The sequence below is a fragment of the Rhamphochromis sp. 'chilingali' genome (genome assembly GCF_963969265.1).
Source record: "Rhamphochromis sp. 'chilingali' genome assembly, chromosome: 4".
Taxonomy (NCBI): domain Eukaryota; kingdom Metazoa; phylum Chordata; class Actinopteri; order Cichliformes; family Cichlidae; genus Rhamphochromis; species Rhamphochromis sp. 'chilingali'.
Genome location: NC_137948.1, coordinates 27,487,268 through 27,507,454, shown reverse-complemented (window position 1 = coordinate 27,507,454; position 20,187 = coordinate 27,487,268). Strand labels below are relative to the sequence as shown.

Sequence of the window (20,187 nt, the reverse complement as noted above, 5' to 3'; positions counted from 1 at the left end):
AAATGTGGATCATAGCCTTCTCTTCGTCATTTTACTGAACCGCTTGCATGAATATGGACACATAAATGAGTACCTACCACTTCCAAATTTTTAACATACGTTTTTTAAAAGGTATCAGCCAGCTATACATGTTATTGATTATCAAAATTAGGCTCATTTTAATTTGCACAAGCACAGGCTGGACTTAAAGCAACCTGCACAGCTTTCCATTTATACGTATTAGTGGGGTTTATGGGATTAAACATGCATAATCGGCTGTTTTGCAGCTCCATGCATTTTGTCCCGTCATAAATTCCTTTAAAAAAATGTCTTCTTTGGTAGTAAAAAAAACAAAAACATTTCAACACACAAGTGAGAAAACCATGACTTTGTTTGAAAGTTGTAGTGAATCCCTTAAAGCTCATATCAAGAGATCTAGTCTCGCTGTCGCGTTGTTTCAAATATTTATTAATGATTTGATATGCTGCACTAAAATATGGTGACCTCTACCTTGAGATAAAACGTCAACTAATAAACTACAGAGGTTGTAGTAACTCATGACCGCCATCTGTTCATTGCCTAAATCGACGCTCAGAAGCGCAGTTTGCATCAGGTGATTGTGGAAAACCCTACAAAACAAAACAGTGATTTAGCGGGTAGAATAGGATACCTGCACAGGAATGACACACATGAAAAATTCATGATGTTTGCAGGTAACTCAACACCCGCACACGGCGTCCTGCCTGGGAGTGGATACCTGAGTTCAAAGCTCAGAAAAGAGCAGGCTGAAAGGCGATAGAGAGCGTAACATAAAGTTTATAACAATGACAATAACAGCAGCAGCACGTGGATACAATATTTGTCTCGTCCTGAAGATTCTGCGTTATTATGTAACCAGATCCGCGAACATTTTTTTATGAAGCATTGGCTGTTTTTTTATTGGTGTACAGAACTAAGATTAGACATAGGGTGGGTCTACTTTGTTTTCTACGGTCGGGCAGAAGTAGTCAAAGAGGAAACGAGGCAAAACAGAGTTTAGGTTTTCACTTCTCTAACGTCACAGGGATGCAAACTTGTCGCCGTGATCCTGGGTATCTCCCCCCGGTAAACCCAAAGGAAAACACCCCGCAGTTTGGAGATACCCAACCCTTCCACCCGCCTACCCACCCGCACATGTTAGTCACAGAGTCTGGAGCTGTAAAAACAAGCAAGCAAAACTTAACATACAAGTCAAACTACCACTGCCAAGTGTTGCCTGCCGAGCTGGCCTTTCCCGTCTTTTTCTTACCGTCGGACTCGTAAAGATCCCCACCTTGGTTAAGAGCGCACAGTGACGATCAGCAGCAGGTTTCCAACCACAGACACGCACTCGCTCTCTGAGCCCCCGCAATAAATGTCCGCGTTTTCCACAGCTCCACAACGTCCCACTTTAGAAATAGTACACAGAGACAACCTAAACGTAACCAAAATCCTTAACCTGGTCCGTGGCGCACACAGTGGAGGTGAGCCCACACTGATCCTCTTCTGATCGCTCCTCCCACAATACCAAGTGGTCATGTCCACTGAAGAGGTGTTTCTCATTTTTTTGTAATACCTTTTGGGAAATAACCACGTGACGATATGATTAGCGGCGTTTAGCACCCTGTAAATTCTGTATTTATTTTTGAGAATTTAGATCTGAAGTCGAGATTAGAGTGTGGGTTTGAGATCAAGCAGGCTAAGAATAGGTGCTGTACAACGGTTTACTCTTCCCCGACTTTCCAAGTTGTGTGTAAATCTGGGCCTCAGCATGTCTAACTCCACCCATATCTCCAGCGGGATCATAATCATTGTGATTTCCAGCATGAAATTATACTGTAGAGTTATAGAAGAGACACAACCTCCATTTATGCTTGATTGAAAGATATATTTAGCCCAAGTCGTAATTTAAGAAGTTAGATGCAAACGTATCTAACTGTCCATGATTTCCGGTAGTTACATTGAGTCTTATAGGGGGACTTTTATCGGGCATATTTTGACAGATTTGGCCATGACAGTGAGGGACGTTTTTGGGTTTTTTTAGTTTATGGTTATAAAGATGAGCAAGCCTGTAGCGGCATCTGGTGGCAAGACAGATGAATTACATCTCCCCAGAGTAGCCTTTCAAAGGAAACGTGTCAACGACCGTCAAGAGTTATTATAGCAGCAGGTCGTAGGTGTAGTTCTGACTTACTGGAGGTTCGTATGAATATTAAAGCTGTGTAAATTAATACAGGGTGGTTAATGGTGAAGATTAATGTTGAATGTGAAATGGATCGGGATACATGTGACTGTCGACACACCCGGAACTTTCAGCTTACATCAATCTCATTGGTTGACGGTGACATTTTCTAAATAAAGATTTATACAAATTTGAAACGAAAAAATAAAAATCTGTCTCAGCAATACAAAATATCCAAGGAGGAGGGATCCATCAACAAGAGCCTTGGATGAAGTTGTTGTGGTGGTATCTATTTTATCATCTGAAGTTTTGTTTGTTTTTTCAGGGTTTTTTCTTTTTCTTTTTTTCCTCTTTTTTCTTTTTCTAATTGATCATATTGTTGACTTGTTGACCCGTAAATGCGACACGTATCTATCATTAGTGATATGAAGTCAGAATAAAGGCTAAAGATTACTGTTGACGGCTCGGTATTTATCAATATAAACGTAGATATTAGACATAAAATAATAATGTTTAAAAAAAAAAGCCGCGTACAAACATCGACAGTAACGACTCCTGCCGGGGGGTCCGGTCACTGGATGTCGTCACCTCTGTCTGTCCACAGCGGGGCAGGACTCGGTGAAACTTCTAGTGGACAGGACAACATCCGACTGCGTCGTCGTGTTATGCTCACAGATGACTGAGTGGCCAGCTGCTCACAAGATCTAACTTTTTTTTCTTTTTTTTTTATCTGTTTTTTAAATTTCCACATCGTTTCATACCAATATGGCAGAATCCAGGCGTGAGGAGGAGGAGGAGAACGAAGGGGAGCGCACAAGCCAGGCATCGGGTATGGTGGTGTATCAGGCTTTGATTTATCTGCAGAGCGCGTTTTTTAGGAAAAAGCTGAATCTTGGTTCAAGTGTGAACACTTGCAACATTGACGAAATCATGTAGAAACGCAATGTGAACAGCAAATAATGTGAAAAATCTTCATTGCTAAGCGGGGGACGATGCTCCATTCATAAAACCTGTTGCTTAAAGCTCACAATTCAGGAGTCAGCGTTTTATTCTAATATAAACACAGAAACTGAGAGAGAGGAATGATCCCTAGAAATCCTAGAAATGTATAAAAGGTGTGCAAACCTCTCTTGGACCTGCAGGATCTTGCCATCTGGCAGGATTGAGAGACCGGTGTTAGGGTTAATTTGGGCAAATGCAGAAGGATTTTTAATAACTATGTTTTGATGTTGCTTCAGAAATCTGAACACAGTATAAAGCAGCAGGCTGTTGTAATGCTCTGATTTTCTGCGTGGAAGCAAACCATTACTTTATTTAATAACGCTCTGACTGAAGTGCCATTTACATCAGTTTCTCCGTTTCTTATAATCACACAGCGCTGTGGATTTTAATCATCCAGTTTGTGATTATAGAAAATTCCCACCCGCTTCTGTACTCATAATTTGCTGCTCTTCATTTTAGCCCCGGCTTGCCCACAACAGTTAAGTACCAAGATAGTTTTACCCCAAGTAATCTTTGTTTTTTCTAGCAAGCAACCCCACCCCATGTCAAACCCAGCAGTGTCAGACCCTCTCATACCACAACCTGACTCCACCAGCTGTTTGCATGGAAATTCCTGTCAGTGTCTGAACAGGCAGGCTGCTGTGTGATGAACACGTTGTGGTATGTAATTGACAGAACTTGTGATAATAACAGAAAATCGTCTGACCCACTTCAGATACTACTTCGGGAAGTTTGCACTGTGAATCACTCATTTGCATCGACACCATCTAATCTTCCCGGACACTGCTGCTGACATTGTGTTATTCACTCGTGACATCGTCATTTGGCAGCTTTAAGCTCTCTTGTTTTTAGAGTGAAGGCAAATGTGTTTTCAACAGTTAGCAGCAGCACTTCCTGGATTTTGACCTTAGTCACACTTTAGAATCTTTTCCCTCCCAAAGGTGCTTCAGCATGTTCTTGATGACCTGTACAGGATAGGGAGCAAATTTGCTTATCGAACTGACTGCTCTCTTAACTCATGCTGGTGAAGCGTGACACTTGAAGGCAGATTGTTCTCCATTTGGTGCTCGTTTCACCAGCTGCTCTGTGACTGCTGCCACTTGTGCTGAGTAACGTCAGCATGTGTTCGAGGGAGAGTATGGCTGTGAAGGGGAAACCTTTCCTGCTGACTTTAGCTGCTTTCTGATGTCAGTGAATCTCTAATGGTAAATAATTCTCTTAAAGAAAGCCACTATTGTTACTCACAGGTGCAACACATGTTTCAGTTTCTCTATTTGGGATGATCCTGTTGCTTCATTGGTCAGTGTGTTGGTTATTCTTCCACTTTGGCCCTTATCAATATACCTTAACAGCCATCTGATGCATGTGTGGTCAATCCATTTTCCCAGGGTGCCACACGGGAAATAGGGACTGATTTAGAATAAGCTGAACCCAATTCTGCTTAAAATAAATGTTATCTCTTTATAAGCTTAATTGCTGTTGTTCTCTTCACCTACCACAATGAGGTAGTTCTTGGCCTGAAGTCACCTTCATGATGTTTAAGTATGGTACAAGATTGCCTGAAGCTTATTCAAACTAGTGTGCCTTCACCAGCTGATATAATCTGTCGTTTCTGGCATTTGCTGCTGGTTATGGTGGGATCAAAAATCAGTGTTCACTTTGCAAAACCTCCACAGGACTCTGGAAAAATCTCATTTATGCCTTGTTGATTCCCTATATCACTGCAGTTCTACTAGAGGGATGAAACCTAATTCATTCATTCCCTTATTTGAAGTTTTGAACATGATAGCGGAGAGCTCTGTCTGTCTCAAACTTCCCACAGCCATTCTGTTGGACTGAGATCTGGTGACTCATATGATTCACGTTGTTTGACAATCAGTCCATCTCTGTGCGACGGGGAGGCATGATCAGTTAAGAGTTTCAGTTAATTTGTCACACCTCTGTGTGTGTGAGGTATTCATGCCTAACGTCTCACGCACAGGTGAGCTTAACCAAGACAAAACCGCAGTGCTGTTATTGGTGCAGAGGCCAATTATGACTAATAGGGAGGTTTTTGACATCCATTAAACCAGAACTACATTCAGTACATTTAGAAGTGCATTCAGCTTTAGAGTTTATACTTTAAACCATGCGAAATGTATCAGCCTGCATCACTTTCTTTTTCACACCAACAGACAGAGAAATGGATTCACTTTGGTACCTTTCAGATATTTCAAACTCACTTTTTCTTTCAAAGAACTTGAAAACATGTACCGTTTGCATTCCTATAAGCCTGAATCTGTGAACACAAACAGCTGGCTTACATGATTACTTAAAGTGTAACCAGGGGCCCGTTCTTCGTACCTCGCTAAGTAGGTTAGCCGGATTAGATTGTTGACGATTTCGCGTGATCCTGGATCAGTCGGTTCCCCGAAGCTCATCCGGGACTTGCTGTCATAGCAACAGAGCCGTAAGCGTAAACCTGCTCGGGAGCAGGTTTACTTTATGTAAACAGGATTAGATCGCGGCCACGCAGGTATGTCCGCGTCATCATACGAAAGCAACAGCGATATTCCACCACTGTTTCACCATAAATAAATAACATCAATGTAACTAAAGACAATGCAGCACCTGATCCATTTATTGATTTCACACAGGTCATTTCCTAAAAAAGGGAAATGTACTATTAACATTCTATTACATGTATGTGATTATTACAGATTTAATTCATATTTCAGAGTAGCAATTGTAAATTACTTCGTGTAATCAAGATGAGAGACCACGGCTATAAAAGCGAAGGTGGATTTGGGAAGCCTGTCGCAGCCATGTCCTGTCCGTATACGCGAGCCACCCATTGCGGAAGGTGCAAGATTGATAAGAAGAGTTTTCAGAATTCAGCGTATATTGCGGGACAGACAGGATCCTTTAGCTCAGCGCGACAGTGTGCTCATAGAGAGATATCGATTTTCCCGTGAGGATATTATTTACTTAACCAACTTGTTGACGAGGGGGTGCAGGACCACCACCTGTCTTTTTTTCCTCTGCCCTTTTCTTGGTTGCTGTTATAAACAAACAGATTATTCCAGGGTCTCTTTCCAAGAGACTAAAAGCAATATAAGTGATAAATATTACCATTCTGTAGGATATTCTTATATTTCACTTTTACCTGTTCCCATGTTCTAGTAGGTCCTGTCGTGGCTCTAATGTGACAGAGGATAAAATATAACATATTATAATATAATGTAATATAATATTGGATAATATAGTGTAATATAATAAATCTACCCTACCGCCTACTGGTGTTGGCCAGAGGGGCCGATGGCGCGATATGGCAGCCTGGCTTCTGTCAGTCTGCCCCAGGGCAGCTGTGGCTACAACCGTAGCTGCCTCCACCAGTGTGTGAATGTGAGAGTGACTGAATAGTGGCATTGTAAAGCGCTTTGGGTGCCTTGAAAAGCGCTATATAAACCCACTCCATTATTATTGTTATTATTAAATTACTTACGAGTTTAATTTGTCAGCAACTTCCTGCCAGCCCTCGCTCCTTGCTTTTGCAGCCTTTGCAGTGTTCCCTTGCGTTCTGATTAAACTCTGAAACTCCTGAAATCCCTCACTCAAGAGTTCTTGCTCTGCTGCCGAAAAATACCGAGCCGAGCGCGCTCCGTCGACATTTTCGCCGACCAATCAGAGGGTTGCCGATCAATGTTTCTACTATCGATGCGTAGCCCCTTTTACGACACCCAGTGATGTCACATTACTGCGTCCAGCTGTACTAATCGTCAGCAGCAGGTGTGTTCGGGGAACCGGATTAGCGAGCTCACGGTTAGCGCGATGATTTGATCTTGGATGTAGTAAGCGACGTACGAAGAACGGGCCCCAGATGCTTTGTTTCTATCCTCTAAGATAGAAACAAAGCCCAACGATTTGTATTTAAAAAAATGAAAAAATGAAAAAACACATCTCAAACCTGCAAACTCAGAAAATATCTGAATCTTTTAGTTTTGACTGTCATGTCTATTTTATTTATAGCCTATAAGAGATTTAAACAGCAGAAGCTGACTGTGCTCTAGAGAAAAGGCACATTTACATTCCAGGTCTCCAGAAAAGCCCAGTTTTAAAATATATAAAGAAATTTTCATATCAGTATTGGCAATACGGGCCCTGCATTGACTTGATATCAGATCAATGCCAAATCGTGCAGTATCACACAGCACTGCTGGTTACTTTATCTTCATATTAGAGCTATGGGTTTTTGGTTGCTCAGCTAGTAGACCAGCAGGTCTATCAATCAGAAGATCAGTGAACTCATCCTGACTCCTCCAGCTGCCCTGAGTTGCCACATGATAAATCTGTGTGAGGGTGTGAACGCTAGAAAGTACTTAGGCATAGATAAAAGTGCTGAATGAGTGTGCGTATGACTGGATGAATGAGATTAGTAGTAGAAAGTGCTTTGAGTGCTCACCTGAGTAGAAAGGTGCAATATATAAGTACCAGTCCATTTAGCTTACTTGGATTTACTCAAGGACTCATATTTGAAGTGCTTTGAATGAGTGCTCTTCAGGTGCTCTGAGAAATCGTTGTTTTTTTTTAAAATAGATCTTCCATTTATCATCATATTTTTAATTTTCTTTTTAAAATCCTTTAGTTAATTCAACATTTTAAGCAAATACTCAAGAGCCAGGTTCTATATTGCACTGGAAATATAACAGTTAACTGTTTAAGCCTGAAATAAATGCTGACCTGGTGAGAGAGTAAATGTAAATTCAAAGCTGCTGAAGTTCATTATTTAACGGCTGTAGACCCGCGTCACCTACAGTATGGATGACAGAGTCGCGTGAACATTTCTGTGACTTCACAAGTAAAAGATTAATATGGTGCAGTGTTACACTGAAAACCTCCACTTCCTGATTGACCACATTCCACTTCATCAGATTGGCCGAGTAAACACTGAGACATTATCGGCCGTCCCTCTTTTTTTTGCTCTTGCCTGTGGGTGTGCGACTGCTTGCTTCAGCTTCACTGGCACGTTCAGAGGGACGCTCGGTGGACCAGGAGAGAAAATATTGATTGGAAATAACCTTTTGGATGCTGAACGCTTCATGTCTTTTCCTTTAATTTCTCTCAGGTAAGGCTGTCAGCACATGGTGTCACTTCTAGTGATACAGATGACCAGGCAGGTGTGCTTTTGTGTCACTTATGTGACTTCTGTTATGAAGTGTTGACATTTTATTAAGTGTAAAAGTGTCATCATGTAGCCACTTAAAAATGTCTGTGTCATCAAGTGAAAGTACAGAAGCTGTGTTCTCACATGCTGCGTAAATTGAGGAAGCAGCACTATAGCTTAAACAGATAACAAGTAACAGGTGTGACAGGTGCGTGTCATGAACAACTAGGTCAGGGCGTCAGGTTTGAGGCATTAAAAACAATGCCTCCTCTGTCTCTGCCTGCTTGCTTTCATTAAACTTCAAGGACAAATGACTTTAGTTTAAATGACTGAATTTACTCTTTAGCTTGTGCTGATAAATGCTGGAAATCTGCTTTAGGTTTGTAAAAACCTAGAGATCAGGTCATGGACCACATTAGTCCAGGAAATAACTATACGTATGTTTATGGTGCTTCCTGAAGGAAACCAGTTCATTTTAGCCAAACTGGTTCATCAACATGTTTCTGTCCACCCTGCTGGTATGGTTTCAGTTCTTGTATTTCTAGTTCACACAGCACTGTCTGGAAGCAGTGGGAGAGTCTGGGGTTTGTGTCTTATAAAACAATGGCTCAGACCTTTGGCGTGGACCGTGATGTCATATTTAGTTGCCTTTTTAAAAACTCCCATCTTCACCTGCTGCTTCTTTTGTGCATTTTTATCCTCATTCTGATCCTCAGTAAGTTGCTTTACCAGTAGGACCAGCTCATGTTTTAGAAAGATCATTCTATCTCAAATGAACCTGCACCTACGGCTCAACCGTCTCTGATTCGCTTACAGATTTTATTTTTATTTAATCGTTGCTGTGAAATTTTATCTTTTTTTCCCCAAACTTCAATGTTTACATATGGATGACTGAAAGGCTATTAAAGATGAGATTTTCTCTGACCTTCCTTGCCATCAGAGTCAATAAGGATCTGTAACTTGGGAGAGCAACGTCTAAAAATGTCCAATTATTGACTAGTTAAAATTTGAAGAAAAATAATCAAGCAGTCCTGTGATGTCTTGTATTTGAACTCACAGTAAAAGTTTGGGTTGTTTTTTTTTCTGTTTGTTTGTTTTTAAACTGATATTATAAAAGATTTCTGAATGAATATAGTTGTATTTTGCAATAATACAAAATAAAATGTGCAGAATACTTTTCAATGTCAAATTTCTGGTTACAAAAACGAAGAAAGTGCCATTTTCATTCAAACTTCAAGTTAGATTGAGCAAGTATAACAAGTTGTACCACAAAAATATCAGTAGATCGTTTCCAGATGGTACTCTAATTATAAATGAGAAACTAATTTTGTTGATTATATGCATATTTTTTCATTTTCAAGACCTACTCTACCCAAAGGACTATCTGATAATAACATTTATATCATAGTTGTGACTAAGTATTGAACTTAAAGTATTCTACAGGTTTAATTGCATCATTGTAAAATTCAACTTTGTACCATTCAGAAATTATCACTGGTTGTCTTTTGATTTGTGAAGCTTTTTTCTAAGTAAGCGCTCAAATGTGACTTTACACAACCGCTTCATTTATTTGTTTTTGTTTTTAATATTTTAACTGACCAATACTAAGACATTTTTTGATGTATCTGTACTAAATTTTAGATCCTGATTCCTTTTGATGATAAGAAAGGCCAGTGAAATTCTCAGGCTTTTATCTTTAATAATGTTTGAAATATTCATGTCCAAACACTGACTCATGCTGGTAGTGAGCCAATGGACCATTTTTCAAAAATATATCTCTTGAAAAAAAATTTTGACGTATAAGGTTGAAATTTCATAACAATCATTATAACAAGTTTTTTCAGAAAGATTTAAGTTAATTGCACATGATCGATCAGAAGGTCATGTTAACATAGCTTGTTTCTGGATTCAGTGAAAGCAGCCATTGCTTCTGGTTACTTGACCTGTAGTATCTCAGTCACTGCACTAAAAATGATCAATCATGATACATCTAACTTTTCTCATACGTCATTCATTGTCACTTATAAAACCTGTTTCTCTCTGTTTTCCTCTGCAGATGGTGCTGAAAGAACCAAGAACCAAGAACATTTGCATTCCAGGTATTTGATTTCATGCCGAGCTGAAGTTTTGTATGTTCGATCCAGCTACAGCTGTTCAGTTTCACCAAACTTCAGCTGTAGCTGGAAGCAGGGCTCTGTCCCCTTTAACAGCCAGATATGCTGATGGTGAGGTTGTGAATGGACCAAACAATGCGGTGATCTATCCTCGCTGACAGACAGGAGGTCAACACAATGACGAGTAGACACCGTGCTGCTTTTTTCACTTGGTGTTTACACATGTTAAGAAGACAAATGTGTGTAGAGCTGAAAATCTGTCCAGTTATTTAAAGCTTTCATGCATCGTGGATTTGTTTGTGACCTATTAAGTCCATGTGGTTCCAACTCAAGCAGTCAATTAAATTAACCGCCCAGCACAAGGAAAGGAGGATTGTTGGGCTTTTGTCAGATAGTTTAGATCCAGGACTCGGGTCTTAACGAGCAGGGAAAATTCCCTGTCACGTTAGTTCAACCTCTATAGTTTTCAACCAGCACAAAGAGTGCTGCGATCAAAAGGAAAGAATGTTTGAAAGTGAAACAAACGGAAGATGTCAATACATTCGCCACCTGTATTTTGTAAAAGTGTTACAAAAGAGGAAATTGTCCTGTTTATTGGGATTCCTGGTTTTGTTAGCCCGATGTGTTCAAACAGATTAATGAACGGTGTTTGTTGGGATACTACTCTTGTCCTATAAGGTGGAAACTTATTATTCTTTGCCTTTTATTTGTGTGTGGTTGTAAAAGTGGATGCATTTTTTTTAAGCATATAAAGTTTCATAAATGTGGTCAGTGTTTTTAAAAGCTTCAACCTGTGCTGAACATTTGGATTCAGACAGTTTTTACCCCTCAGCTGTAAAATACTGATGGAGTAAGATACCAGCAGGATATCATAAGTGGACAATTTTGAATCCCAGTGACTTTGATCACAATGTCAAAGTCAGAGGTCAAGTTTTCTGAAAATCTTGTGAATGCGATAACTCAAGAAGGAAGTCACCTTGGATTTTCATCTACTGAAAATCTCCGACAAGTTTGAATCCCAGTGGCCTTGACCTCAAGGTCAGAGGTCAAGTATTCCGAATACCTTTTGAATCTAATAACTCAAGGCGACATTGACTTTGATACCATGGTGTGTACTGTCTATTGGAGGCTGAGAAGTAGCACTTGCATCCAGCAGTGTTTTTTTTCCTACTGTTGGATCTCTATGATGTCATTTAATGCTGCTGTCTGAGGCAAATAAGTCTGTATTTAAGCAGAATTGCTGCCCACCTGCTGCTTAAACCGTCCGTTTGAGAGAGGTAGCCAATCAGAAGTAAGGAAATGAAACGACTCGTTTCAGACAGCCCAGTCTAAGAAATGTGAATTGCATAATTAACTCTGGACTCTAAGAAATTTCTAAGAACTTATTTCAATGTATTTCAGCACATTTTTTTTTCTGCTTGTATAAAATATTTTTGTCTTTTTACCTGATGTAAACCACCTTACTCTTCCCTTAACCATAATAATCCAATATAGTCTGCCATCTGCCGGCTTACATTTTTATCATTTACATCTATAAAATATTTAAGCAATTCATCTCTGCCTTATTGTCAATCTATTTTTGGATCATCAACAATAAGGAGGAGCTGCATGGAGTTACACTGCAAGGATTGTTAAAATGAAGAGTGACGAGATTTCTGTTTAACCATGGTGTCACTGCAAAAGTATGACCCTGCTGTTGATGATAAACAAGACTCTTGTTCTGCTCTTTTCAGTCCAGGACCTCTCTCCTCAATACGAGCTGCTATCAAACGAAGTAAGTTTGCCTAAACCGGCCTTCTGAGAAGCGTTTAGAGCCTTTTATGGTGTGTTTCTTCACACGTTTTTCATGTGGAAGTGTAATGAGTCAGCAGGCTTTTTTTTTTTTAAGAGAGAAATATATCTGTAGTATGATTAACTTGAACAGACATCTTACAGTGCAATGGTGACAAAGTTCATGTTACTTTTTTTTTCTTTCTTCCTTTAGCGAGAACAAACTCTCAGAGCAACAACAGAGACAGGAGGTACAGTAAAATGTTCCCATCCTCCTACTCTTTACATCTCGCCTGTATTGTTTGCTTCTTAAAAGCTTAATGAAACCAAATATCTGATTTGTGCCATGTGGTTCAGAGAACTGTGCTTTTGCTAACGAATCTAAAAAGTAATCATCAGTAAATAAACTGCATTAAAGATAAATGAGAAGTGGGTGTGTAGATGTGTTTTTGTCGGGGGGGTGGTTTCATGGAGGGGGGGTCCTCATGGTGCTATGGCGATTTGTCTTCCAGGCGACCACAGATCACTTTTGTAGCAGCAGAGCCTCTGACAAGTAACACCTGGTTCACAGGATCCTCGGTGGTTTCCCCTCCTCCTCAGCCAGGCTCTGTGTCCCAGGTAGGTTTGACCTGAGCCACAGTGTCTCAGTGTTACCTATTTAAAAAAACAAACAAACAACAACACAGGCACGCAGACTCAAATGCTTTGACTGAAAGGTTCAAATGTTGGGTCCAAACATGCCTGGATCAACCTATGAAAGCATGCCTAATGAAAAGAGTCATAATAACAATAGTAGAAAGTTCAATAATTCTATTATTCTAGATACACGACACAGAAATGTCATAGCAACTGAGAAAATGTGGGAAAATCTCTCTTTTAATGACTCCACTCCCACCATCCAATGACCAGGTGATCAAAGAGAAGACTGGGGAGGAACACACTGTAAAGCCCACTCCAGCCCCCCGCCGGAGCAGCTGCACAGCCACAAGCGCCACACAGGCTGACCCTACCGCTGCTGTCACACAGCGTGGTGACACTCCACCGTTAGCGGAGAAAAGACCTGCTGGTGAGGCATAAAAGGATCGTTACTGTCTGCTGAGCATTCATAGCAGGTTTGACTCTAAACACCGTGGTTCTTCATGTTTCCAGGTACAAAGCCACAAAAGCCACCCAGGCCCTTGCTGCCGAAACAAGCAGACAGAAAAGCAGCAGAGAAGGTTGTGACAAATACTGCAGCGCTCACAAACGCTGAGGACCAAAGTGATCCTGGCTCTGATGGAAAGCAACTTCGACAGCAAGACTCCACGCACACGTGCGTCCGATCTGTAACTGTCCACTGGAACATTCCCGTAAACCATCCTTCTGTTGCCCCTGAACCTGGTGACGCCACTCTTTCACCTTCAAACTCCAATCGCAGCCAACGTCCCGTTCCACGCCCTCGCACGAAATCCCTTAAGCAAGCACCCGAAGAGGAGGCTAAAGTTCAGACTTTGGTTGAAATCTGTGAAAGTTTTGGGGATATTCAATCTGATAACCAGGAGTTCCACTCAAATAAGTATTTAAAGGAGTTGTTGGAGGTTTTCGGTGCAGATAACGAGTGCGAGCAGGGCGGTGGCATCACTGATCAAGCCGACGAATCCTCGCAAAGTGAAGATGCTCCTGACGAGATGAGCGGCAGCAACAATCAACGTAGCATCCGGGCCACGATCCAGGCCTTTGAGAGCCAGGCTACCGGCGAGGACGGAAATGGGAATGAATCTAGCAAACCGCAGCTTCCTGCCAGGAAGCCATCCATTAGACCTCCGGTTGCTGCTAAACCTTTTGTAGCTCTCAAACCTCCATTTACCCCGAGTATAGACGATGACAGTCAAAACATATCGGGGGCAAACATCTTTAAAAACGCTATGACAGCCCCCAGACCTCAGCCTCCTGAGAAACCCGCAGGTCTATCAATAAGGGAGGAACTGGAGGCTTTACACAGCAAGGGGGCAATGTCACAAATATCACGCTCTCCGCTGACCAGAATCAGTCAGGTGTATGAGGAAGAATCTTCACCTTTTCCACCTGAATATTCACCTTTTCCACCTGAATATTCACCTTTTCCACCTATACCTCCGGTGAAGGAACCACTCAAACCCAATCTGAATATAAACAACCACAACTCGGCCTCCGTGGTCAGAGAGAAAGAGTATGTGGAGACTCCAATAAGTAAGTGCAAATAAAATGCACTGCTCCAAAAGCACGTGTTTACGTTTTTCATCTCCAGTTTCTGTGTTAATCGACCTACTGTTTTGTTTTGGGTTTTTCAATCTGCTTTCATATAAAAATCCTTTATTTGACTTTATTAATGTAAGAAGAAATCCTATAAATTGTGGTTAAGAAGGTTATCTTGCCTGCAAAGATCTTACTGGTGTTTAAGTGACAACCATAAGAAGCTGAGAAAAGAGAGCAGAATCTTTGATTGGTGTCACTGGCAGATATTTGACATTTAAAGAAACCTAATGAATGGTTGTTTGGTTACATCGTGGTCAGAGATGCTGCACAAAACTATGTAGTGACTGGAGGAATGGCTAAGAAATGCGAATGCACAGTTTCCCCCCCAGCCTTATTTCCTACAATGCCAAATGCTCCCTTTAAGTAAACCTTAAGCTCTTCTCATCTCGATTGCAAATAACAACAACGTTCTGCTTGACTTTTATGACATTAATGTACACCGGAGGTCCTGAGTTAGGTTGGTGCAACACAAAAGCAAAGCTGTACACTCATGAGGTGTCTCATTGCTCAGATCCGATGCCATTTAAACCGCCGCGTAACTCTAACATCAATGGAGGCTCCGTCACCGTGCCAAGCCTGCCGAAACGACCAACCACCATCAGGGTCCCCAGCAAAACCAGTTCAGGTAAGTTCAGTAAGCCTTAAGCGATTGACTGATGTTTGATTTATGTCAAAACACTGATGTGTTTATCTGACATGTATGCAGCATGTGGTAACTGCGCACTGAACTCTTACCTACCTTCACTTTATTTATCCTGTACACATGAAGCACTGCTGCTCAGTATGCCTTTTTTTTAATGTCAGATTCCTCCTGGGATGATCCTCCTCCTCTTCCAATTCAGAACCCCGTGGGCTCACTAAACAACTCAATGAACCACAAAAAAAGCCTGCAGTCCAGCTTGTCCCTCCAGGTATGATTTGGATCACAGGAAAGCCTTAAACCTCATTAAAGTGCATCTTCTGATGAAACTCTTGCCTCCTAAACCCGCTGCCTGCTGTTGAGCTTCAGCTAGTTGTGCTTCACATCTTTTGCCCTGATTCTTTTTCCAGGAGCCTTTCAGTGCTATGCCAATGCCATCTCTGCCACCTCGGTAAGTGCAGGGGGGAAAACAATCAGATATCAAACTGTAGGACACTTTGAGTATGTCCCGCTCAAGTTGTGCACAATTTTGCACTTCAGGAAGCCAAGTGTGAACAAAAGCCTCCCACCTCGCCCACCTGCTGCCAAAATAGCCCCAGGAAGGCCTCCCCAAAGCTTCAAAGCCACAGGTCGCTCTCAGTCGCTGTCATGGGACGCTTCACCTAAACTCCAGCCAGAGAAGCCCCACAGGAAAGAACTCGTCTTACCCCCAAGGCCCAACCCAGGCCACCGCCTCTACAACAAATACACTGTGAGAGACTGCATGCATAAAAACTCCAGGCTTGTTTCTACAACGGCTTAGTGAGGGCTTGATAATATTATTTTTTTCTTTCTCCTACTAGTTGCAGCTTCCCCATGGGATTGCAAGCTTTGACTACAAAGGGAGTAGTTCAAGAGAGCTGTCATTCCAGGTGACCAAACTAGTTTTACCAGCACATATGTGGCCTGCAGCTCATCATTGTTAAGCACATCATTAAGTCCTTTGTGTACTGTTGGCCTTTCAATAGAAAAACGAAGTGCTGCTGCTGCTCAGAGAAATGAATCACAATGAATTGGAGTGCCAAGTTGGACAAACTAGAGGAAAAGTCCACAAGTCCTGCATGAAGATTATAACTCCCCTTTCCTCGGATGAATCTTCACCACAGGTGACTCAGCCTTTTATTATGAGTCAGTGAATGTTTTTTGCCACCTGATCCGTTGATGCTGTTGTTACCAGTCTGTCCTGATGTGTTATACTTTAAAGTCTTTGTTCCTTTTTGTGCAGGATTCTGACCAAACTGGGCTAAAGGTGCAGGTCGTACATGACTTCGATCCAGGTGAAGCATCGGTTTCTTGAATAACTGTTTAATAGAATATTTTTGACATTTCAGGCTGTTCTTTGTCTGGATTTGTTGTGGCATTTTAATTAAGAGGACAAATACAATTATAGGTTTCCAGTCAAGAGGGGAGGGAGGTTAGTATAGTGTAATCTCTGTAGACAGGGGGCTAACCCAAGGGCCTCCCACTAAATTTAGAAATGCATATGCATATGCATTTTTTTTTTTCTTTTAATCTTTGGAGACAATTCTTTCTGGTGAAGTCAGGAGGTGATGGTTTATATGGCACAAGATAATGGGGGCTAACTAGTAAGAATTAGCGTTAACTTTGACCAAGACTAGCTTGTTTTCCAGAAAAGAAATGCAATAGAAAGGAGGTCAGTCCAAAATTGACAACCACGCCTAGATCTACCTCTAATGCTCCCTAAATAACAAATAGTTTCTTATTTCTGCTGGCCTCTTTGTGTCCGTGCTACAGTGAACACTCTAAACAACAACCTCTCCTGCTGATAAAATGCATATTGTCTGAAAAGAATCATAGACACTGATGGCCACTTTATTGGGTACACCTTGCTAGTACCAGTTTGGCCTGTATTAATTATTCATGGCATAGATTCAACACGGTGCCGGAAACATTCCTGATAGACAACTGCAGATTTGCACATCCACGATGCAGAACTCCTGCTATACCACATATCACAGGTGGAGGTCATTTGAGTACAGTGAACTAATTCACATTCAAGAAACCATCAAATATCTTTGATGGCACTAAGGGGCCCAAAGTGTGCCAGTGTGCCATGCTTTAAACTTAAGCATGACCATGTCTATATACTTAAATTCACTGGGTTACCACCATGTGATCAGCTGATCAGCCATCAGCATTAACAAACAGTTGAACGGGTGTACCTAATGAAGTGGCCTGTAAGTGTAGATGTATTTGTTGTATTTGATTGTTTGCACTGAATGATTGATTGTGAAGTGTTTGGTCCTCAGAGGGCCCCGGAGAGCTGAGTCTGAGAGCGGGAGATATTGTGACCATGGTGGAGAAGGTGGACAGCGAGTGGTACAGGGGCACCTGTAGGGGATCTACTGGTTTCTTTCCCATCAATCATGTCAAAGTCCTGGTAGGTTTCAGTGCATTCTTCACCTATTTAGTGACAATCAAAAAGCAAGGCAAATGCTTTTAACTTTTGTTTTCTTTTTGATTAGTTGGATTCACCAAAACCCCTCCCAGAAAGGAAACCAAAGCCGCCACCAACACCCGCAAAAGTCAGGTACTGTCTTTGCAGCATAAAATGTTTGGATCAGCCTTTACAAACCAGCATGATGGGCTAACTGGATGTTTAATATACCCTTAAAGTGGTCCCAGGTGTATGGCGAGGTTCGACTTTGAAGGGGAGCACAGTGATGAGCTGTCGTTCTCTGAGGGTGATGTGATCCAGCTGAAGGAGTATATGGGACAGGACTGGGCACGGGGACAGATCGGCGGCCACACTGGCATCTTCCCCCTTAACTTTGTAGACGTCATTGAAGATCTGCCTCCACCCCCGAGTCAGAAACCCAGTAAGAAGGTCGCACTGCCCGGTAAGATTTTCTGAAGACACTCAGACGCTCACTATGTGCTGACTTTTAAACTGTACATGCATACATTTATCTGTGTGAATATCCACACTACAACATGCCGACGTTTTGTATCTTTCACTGAAGAGCTTTTATGAGCGTCTTTACTTCATGCTGGCTGGTACATACTCTCTGTGGCATGTCAAGAATTTGCACTTGTGTTTGACTTTAATTAAGTAATTGTTTACAAAAGCCCAGCCATAGACAGGAGTTTAGAATTACAGATCAGAGGTTACGAGTAGTGCATTGTTGTCCTACAAATACTTTTTAAATCAGGGGTGTCGAACTCCAGGCCTTGAGGGCCCGGTGTCCTGCAGGTTTTAGATCTCACCCTGGGTCAACACACCTGAATCAAATGATTAGTTCATTACCAGGCCTCTGGAGAACTTCAAGACATGTTGAGGAGGTAATTTAGCCATTTAAATCAGCTGTGTTGGATCAAGGACGCATCTAAAACCTGCAGGACACTGGCCCTCAAGGCCTGGAGTTCGACACCTGTGCTTTAAATACTATAAATTGAGGAAAAAAGTTGAAAAGTTAAAGCAAAGCATTCACATGAATAATGCAAACTCCTGCTCAGTAAAAGAAATAATACAAAAAGGCTGACACCAGTCTCCTCAATGGCAGCAATATTGAATTATTAATAGCACACCAATACATTATTGAGGACTGTCACAAAATGTGGCCACAGAATTTTCTGTTTGTTCCTTGATTTAATTTTGTTCACACAGGGATGGCTGCCGCTTCTCCAAGCATGCACCCTGAGGCTGGCAAACCTGCTCAGGTAACCAACACAAGCACGATAATAAATCCAGACAATGTTGGTCATGCAATTTGACCCTGTGTTTTGAGCAAAATATATAATAGTTTTGTTATAGTTAAGTTTTCCGCAGGTGCACTGAACATTTGTGTATTTTGCTCTTTTTTTTTTTGTAGGCGTCTCACTCTGACGTGGAGTGGGTGGTGGCTCTGTATGATTATGCAGGGAGGACAGAGGAAGAGCTGTCCTTTCAACAGGGCGACTGTATCCTCGTCACCAAGCACATGGATGCTGAGTGGAGCTGTGGCAGGCTCAACGGCAGGGAGGGCCTCTTCCCCAGGAATTATGCGGAAAGCACCACAGGTGTGATGTCATTAACATTTGAGCTGAAGAGTTTCGTTTTGAAACGCCCGTGTTTTTATACTGTGCGTTTTTGGTAGAGAAAATCAGGTGTGAGAAGATGGACAAAGACCTCGCTTTTTATGTCATGCTGCTCTGTAGCATGACACAGTGAGAAGCAATGTTTGCCCCCAAAGCTTCACTGTTTATCACATGCATCCACTAAATACACTGTTCTAAAAGTTCAAGAAACAAGAGTATAGGATCATGCTCAATGAGATCTGATTTGCAAGTGTTCCTTCAAATCTTGCCCTTTACAGGCCAGCAGCCGTTTAATAACCAGGAGAATGGAGCTGGTGGAGGCGGGAGAGCCAGGGCTCTGTACAGCTTCGCATCAACCTGTGATGAGGAGCTCTCCCTGCGGGTACTGATGTGATTCCATCTTACATGAGTAAACAATAAATTCCTCATTACATGTAAAACCACATTTCCTCTTCTTTTACAGGTTGGGGATATTGTAACCAATCTCGAGTCCATAGATGATGAATGGTTTTTAGGGGACCTGAGGGGCAAACGGGCCTTGGTTCCTAAAAACTACGTGCAAGTACTGGATTAAAGCCACATGGACTTTTGCTCGGTGCAAAGCACAGCTGGATGACCTGAAGCTCCAGTGACTTGTTCACAGCAGCAGAAGCCTGAACTGACTTTAAGTTGAATGCAGTATTTTACCTACAAGTAATCCAACTTTAAGTCCACTTGAAAAATGTTTACTGAATAATCAATAAAAATATTACAAATGGTGGACGATGTTGGTTTCTTGGTAAGCATTTTTGATTTGACCAGATGTACACTAGCACCATCTAGTGGTTTTATTTTCTTCCCATTACAAATGAATTTCACTTTCAAAGTGTTCTTTACTGAGATGAAATTAAATCACACCATTTTGGGGGGGAATATTACTGCTATAATTTTAGTAAGCTTCAGTAATGTGATTTAACAGGACCTGTGCATACTGCAAGAGTTTTACCAC

At 41.6% G+C, this 20,187-nt stretch overlaps 2 protein-coding genes across 7 annotated transcripts in view; one reads left to right on the top strand and one right to left on the bottom strand.

Moving 5' to 3' along the window:
• The window catches only part of fhip1aa (FHF complex subunit HOOK interacting protein 1Aa), a 29,859-nt gene extending 28,362 nt beyond the window's left edge, over positions 1–1,497 (bottom strand). For 3 of the 6 annotated variants that reach the window (XM_080880707.1, XM_080880705.1, XM_080880704.1), the window contains exon 1: positions 1,268–1,497. The gene's annotated coding sequence lies outside the window, so the exon portion shown is untranslated. The remainder of the gene's footprint in view (positions 1–1,267) is intronic. The other 3 variants (XM_080880708.1, XM_080880709.1, XM_080880706.1) reach the window with 1 other exon arrangement.
• A 1,297-nt stretch (positions 1,498–2,794) lies between these two features.
• Positions 2,795–19,959, top strand: sh3d19 (SH3 domain containing 19). Its single transcript, XM_080879389.1, has 21 exons — positions 2,795–3,008; positions 10,381–10,423; positions 12,172–12,212; positions 12,423–12,459; positions 12,721–12,826; positions 13,118–13,274; positions 13,358–14,416; positions 14,994–15,107; positions 15,287–15,393; positions 15,533–15,573; positions 15,663–15,873; positions 15,965–16,033; positions 16,130–16,267; positions 16,387–16,438; positions 17,432–17,562; positions 17,648–17,712; positions 17,799–18,022; positions 18,790–18,842; positions 18,995–19,181; positions 19,478–19,581; positions 19,663–19,959. Exons 1-21 carry the CDS (start codon positions 2,945–2,947, stop codon positions 19,771–19,773), a joined length of 3,114 nt encoding a protein of 1,037 aa, XP_080735515.1. The 5' UTR covers positions 2,795–2,944; the 3' UTR covers positions 19,774–19,959.
• The last annotated feature ends 228 nt before the right edge of the window (positions 19,960–20,187 follow it).

Coding starts and splice junctions, on each gene's coding strand:
- sh3d19 (XM_080879389.1), top strand. CDS start 2,945: ATGGCAGAATCCAGGCGTGAGGAGGAGGAGGAGAACGAAGGGGAGCGC. Junction 13,275..13,357: donor AGCGGAGAAAAGACCTGCTG/GTGAGGCATAAA, acceptor TCATGTTTCCAG/GTACAAAGCCACAAAAGCCA. Junction 18,023..18,789: donor TAAGAAGGTCGCACTGCCCG/GTAAGATTTTCT, acceptor TTGTTCACACAG/GGATGGCTGCCGCTTCTCCA.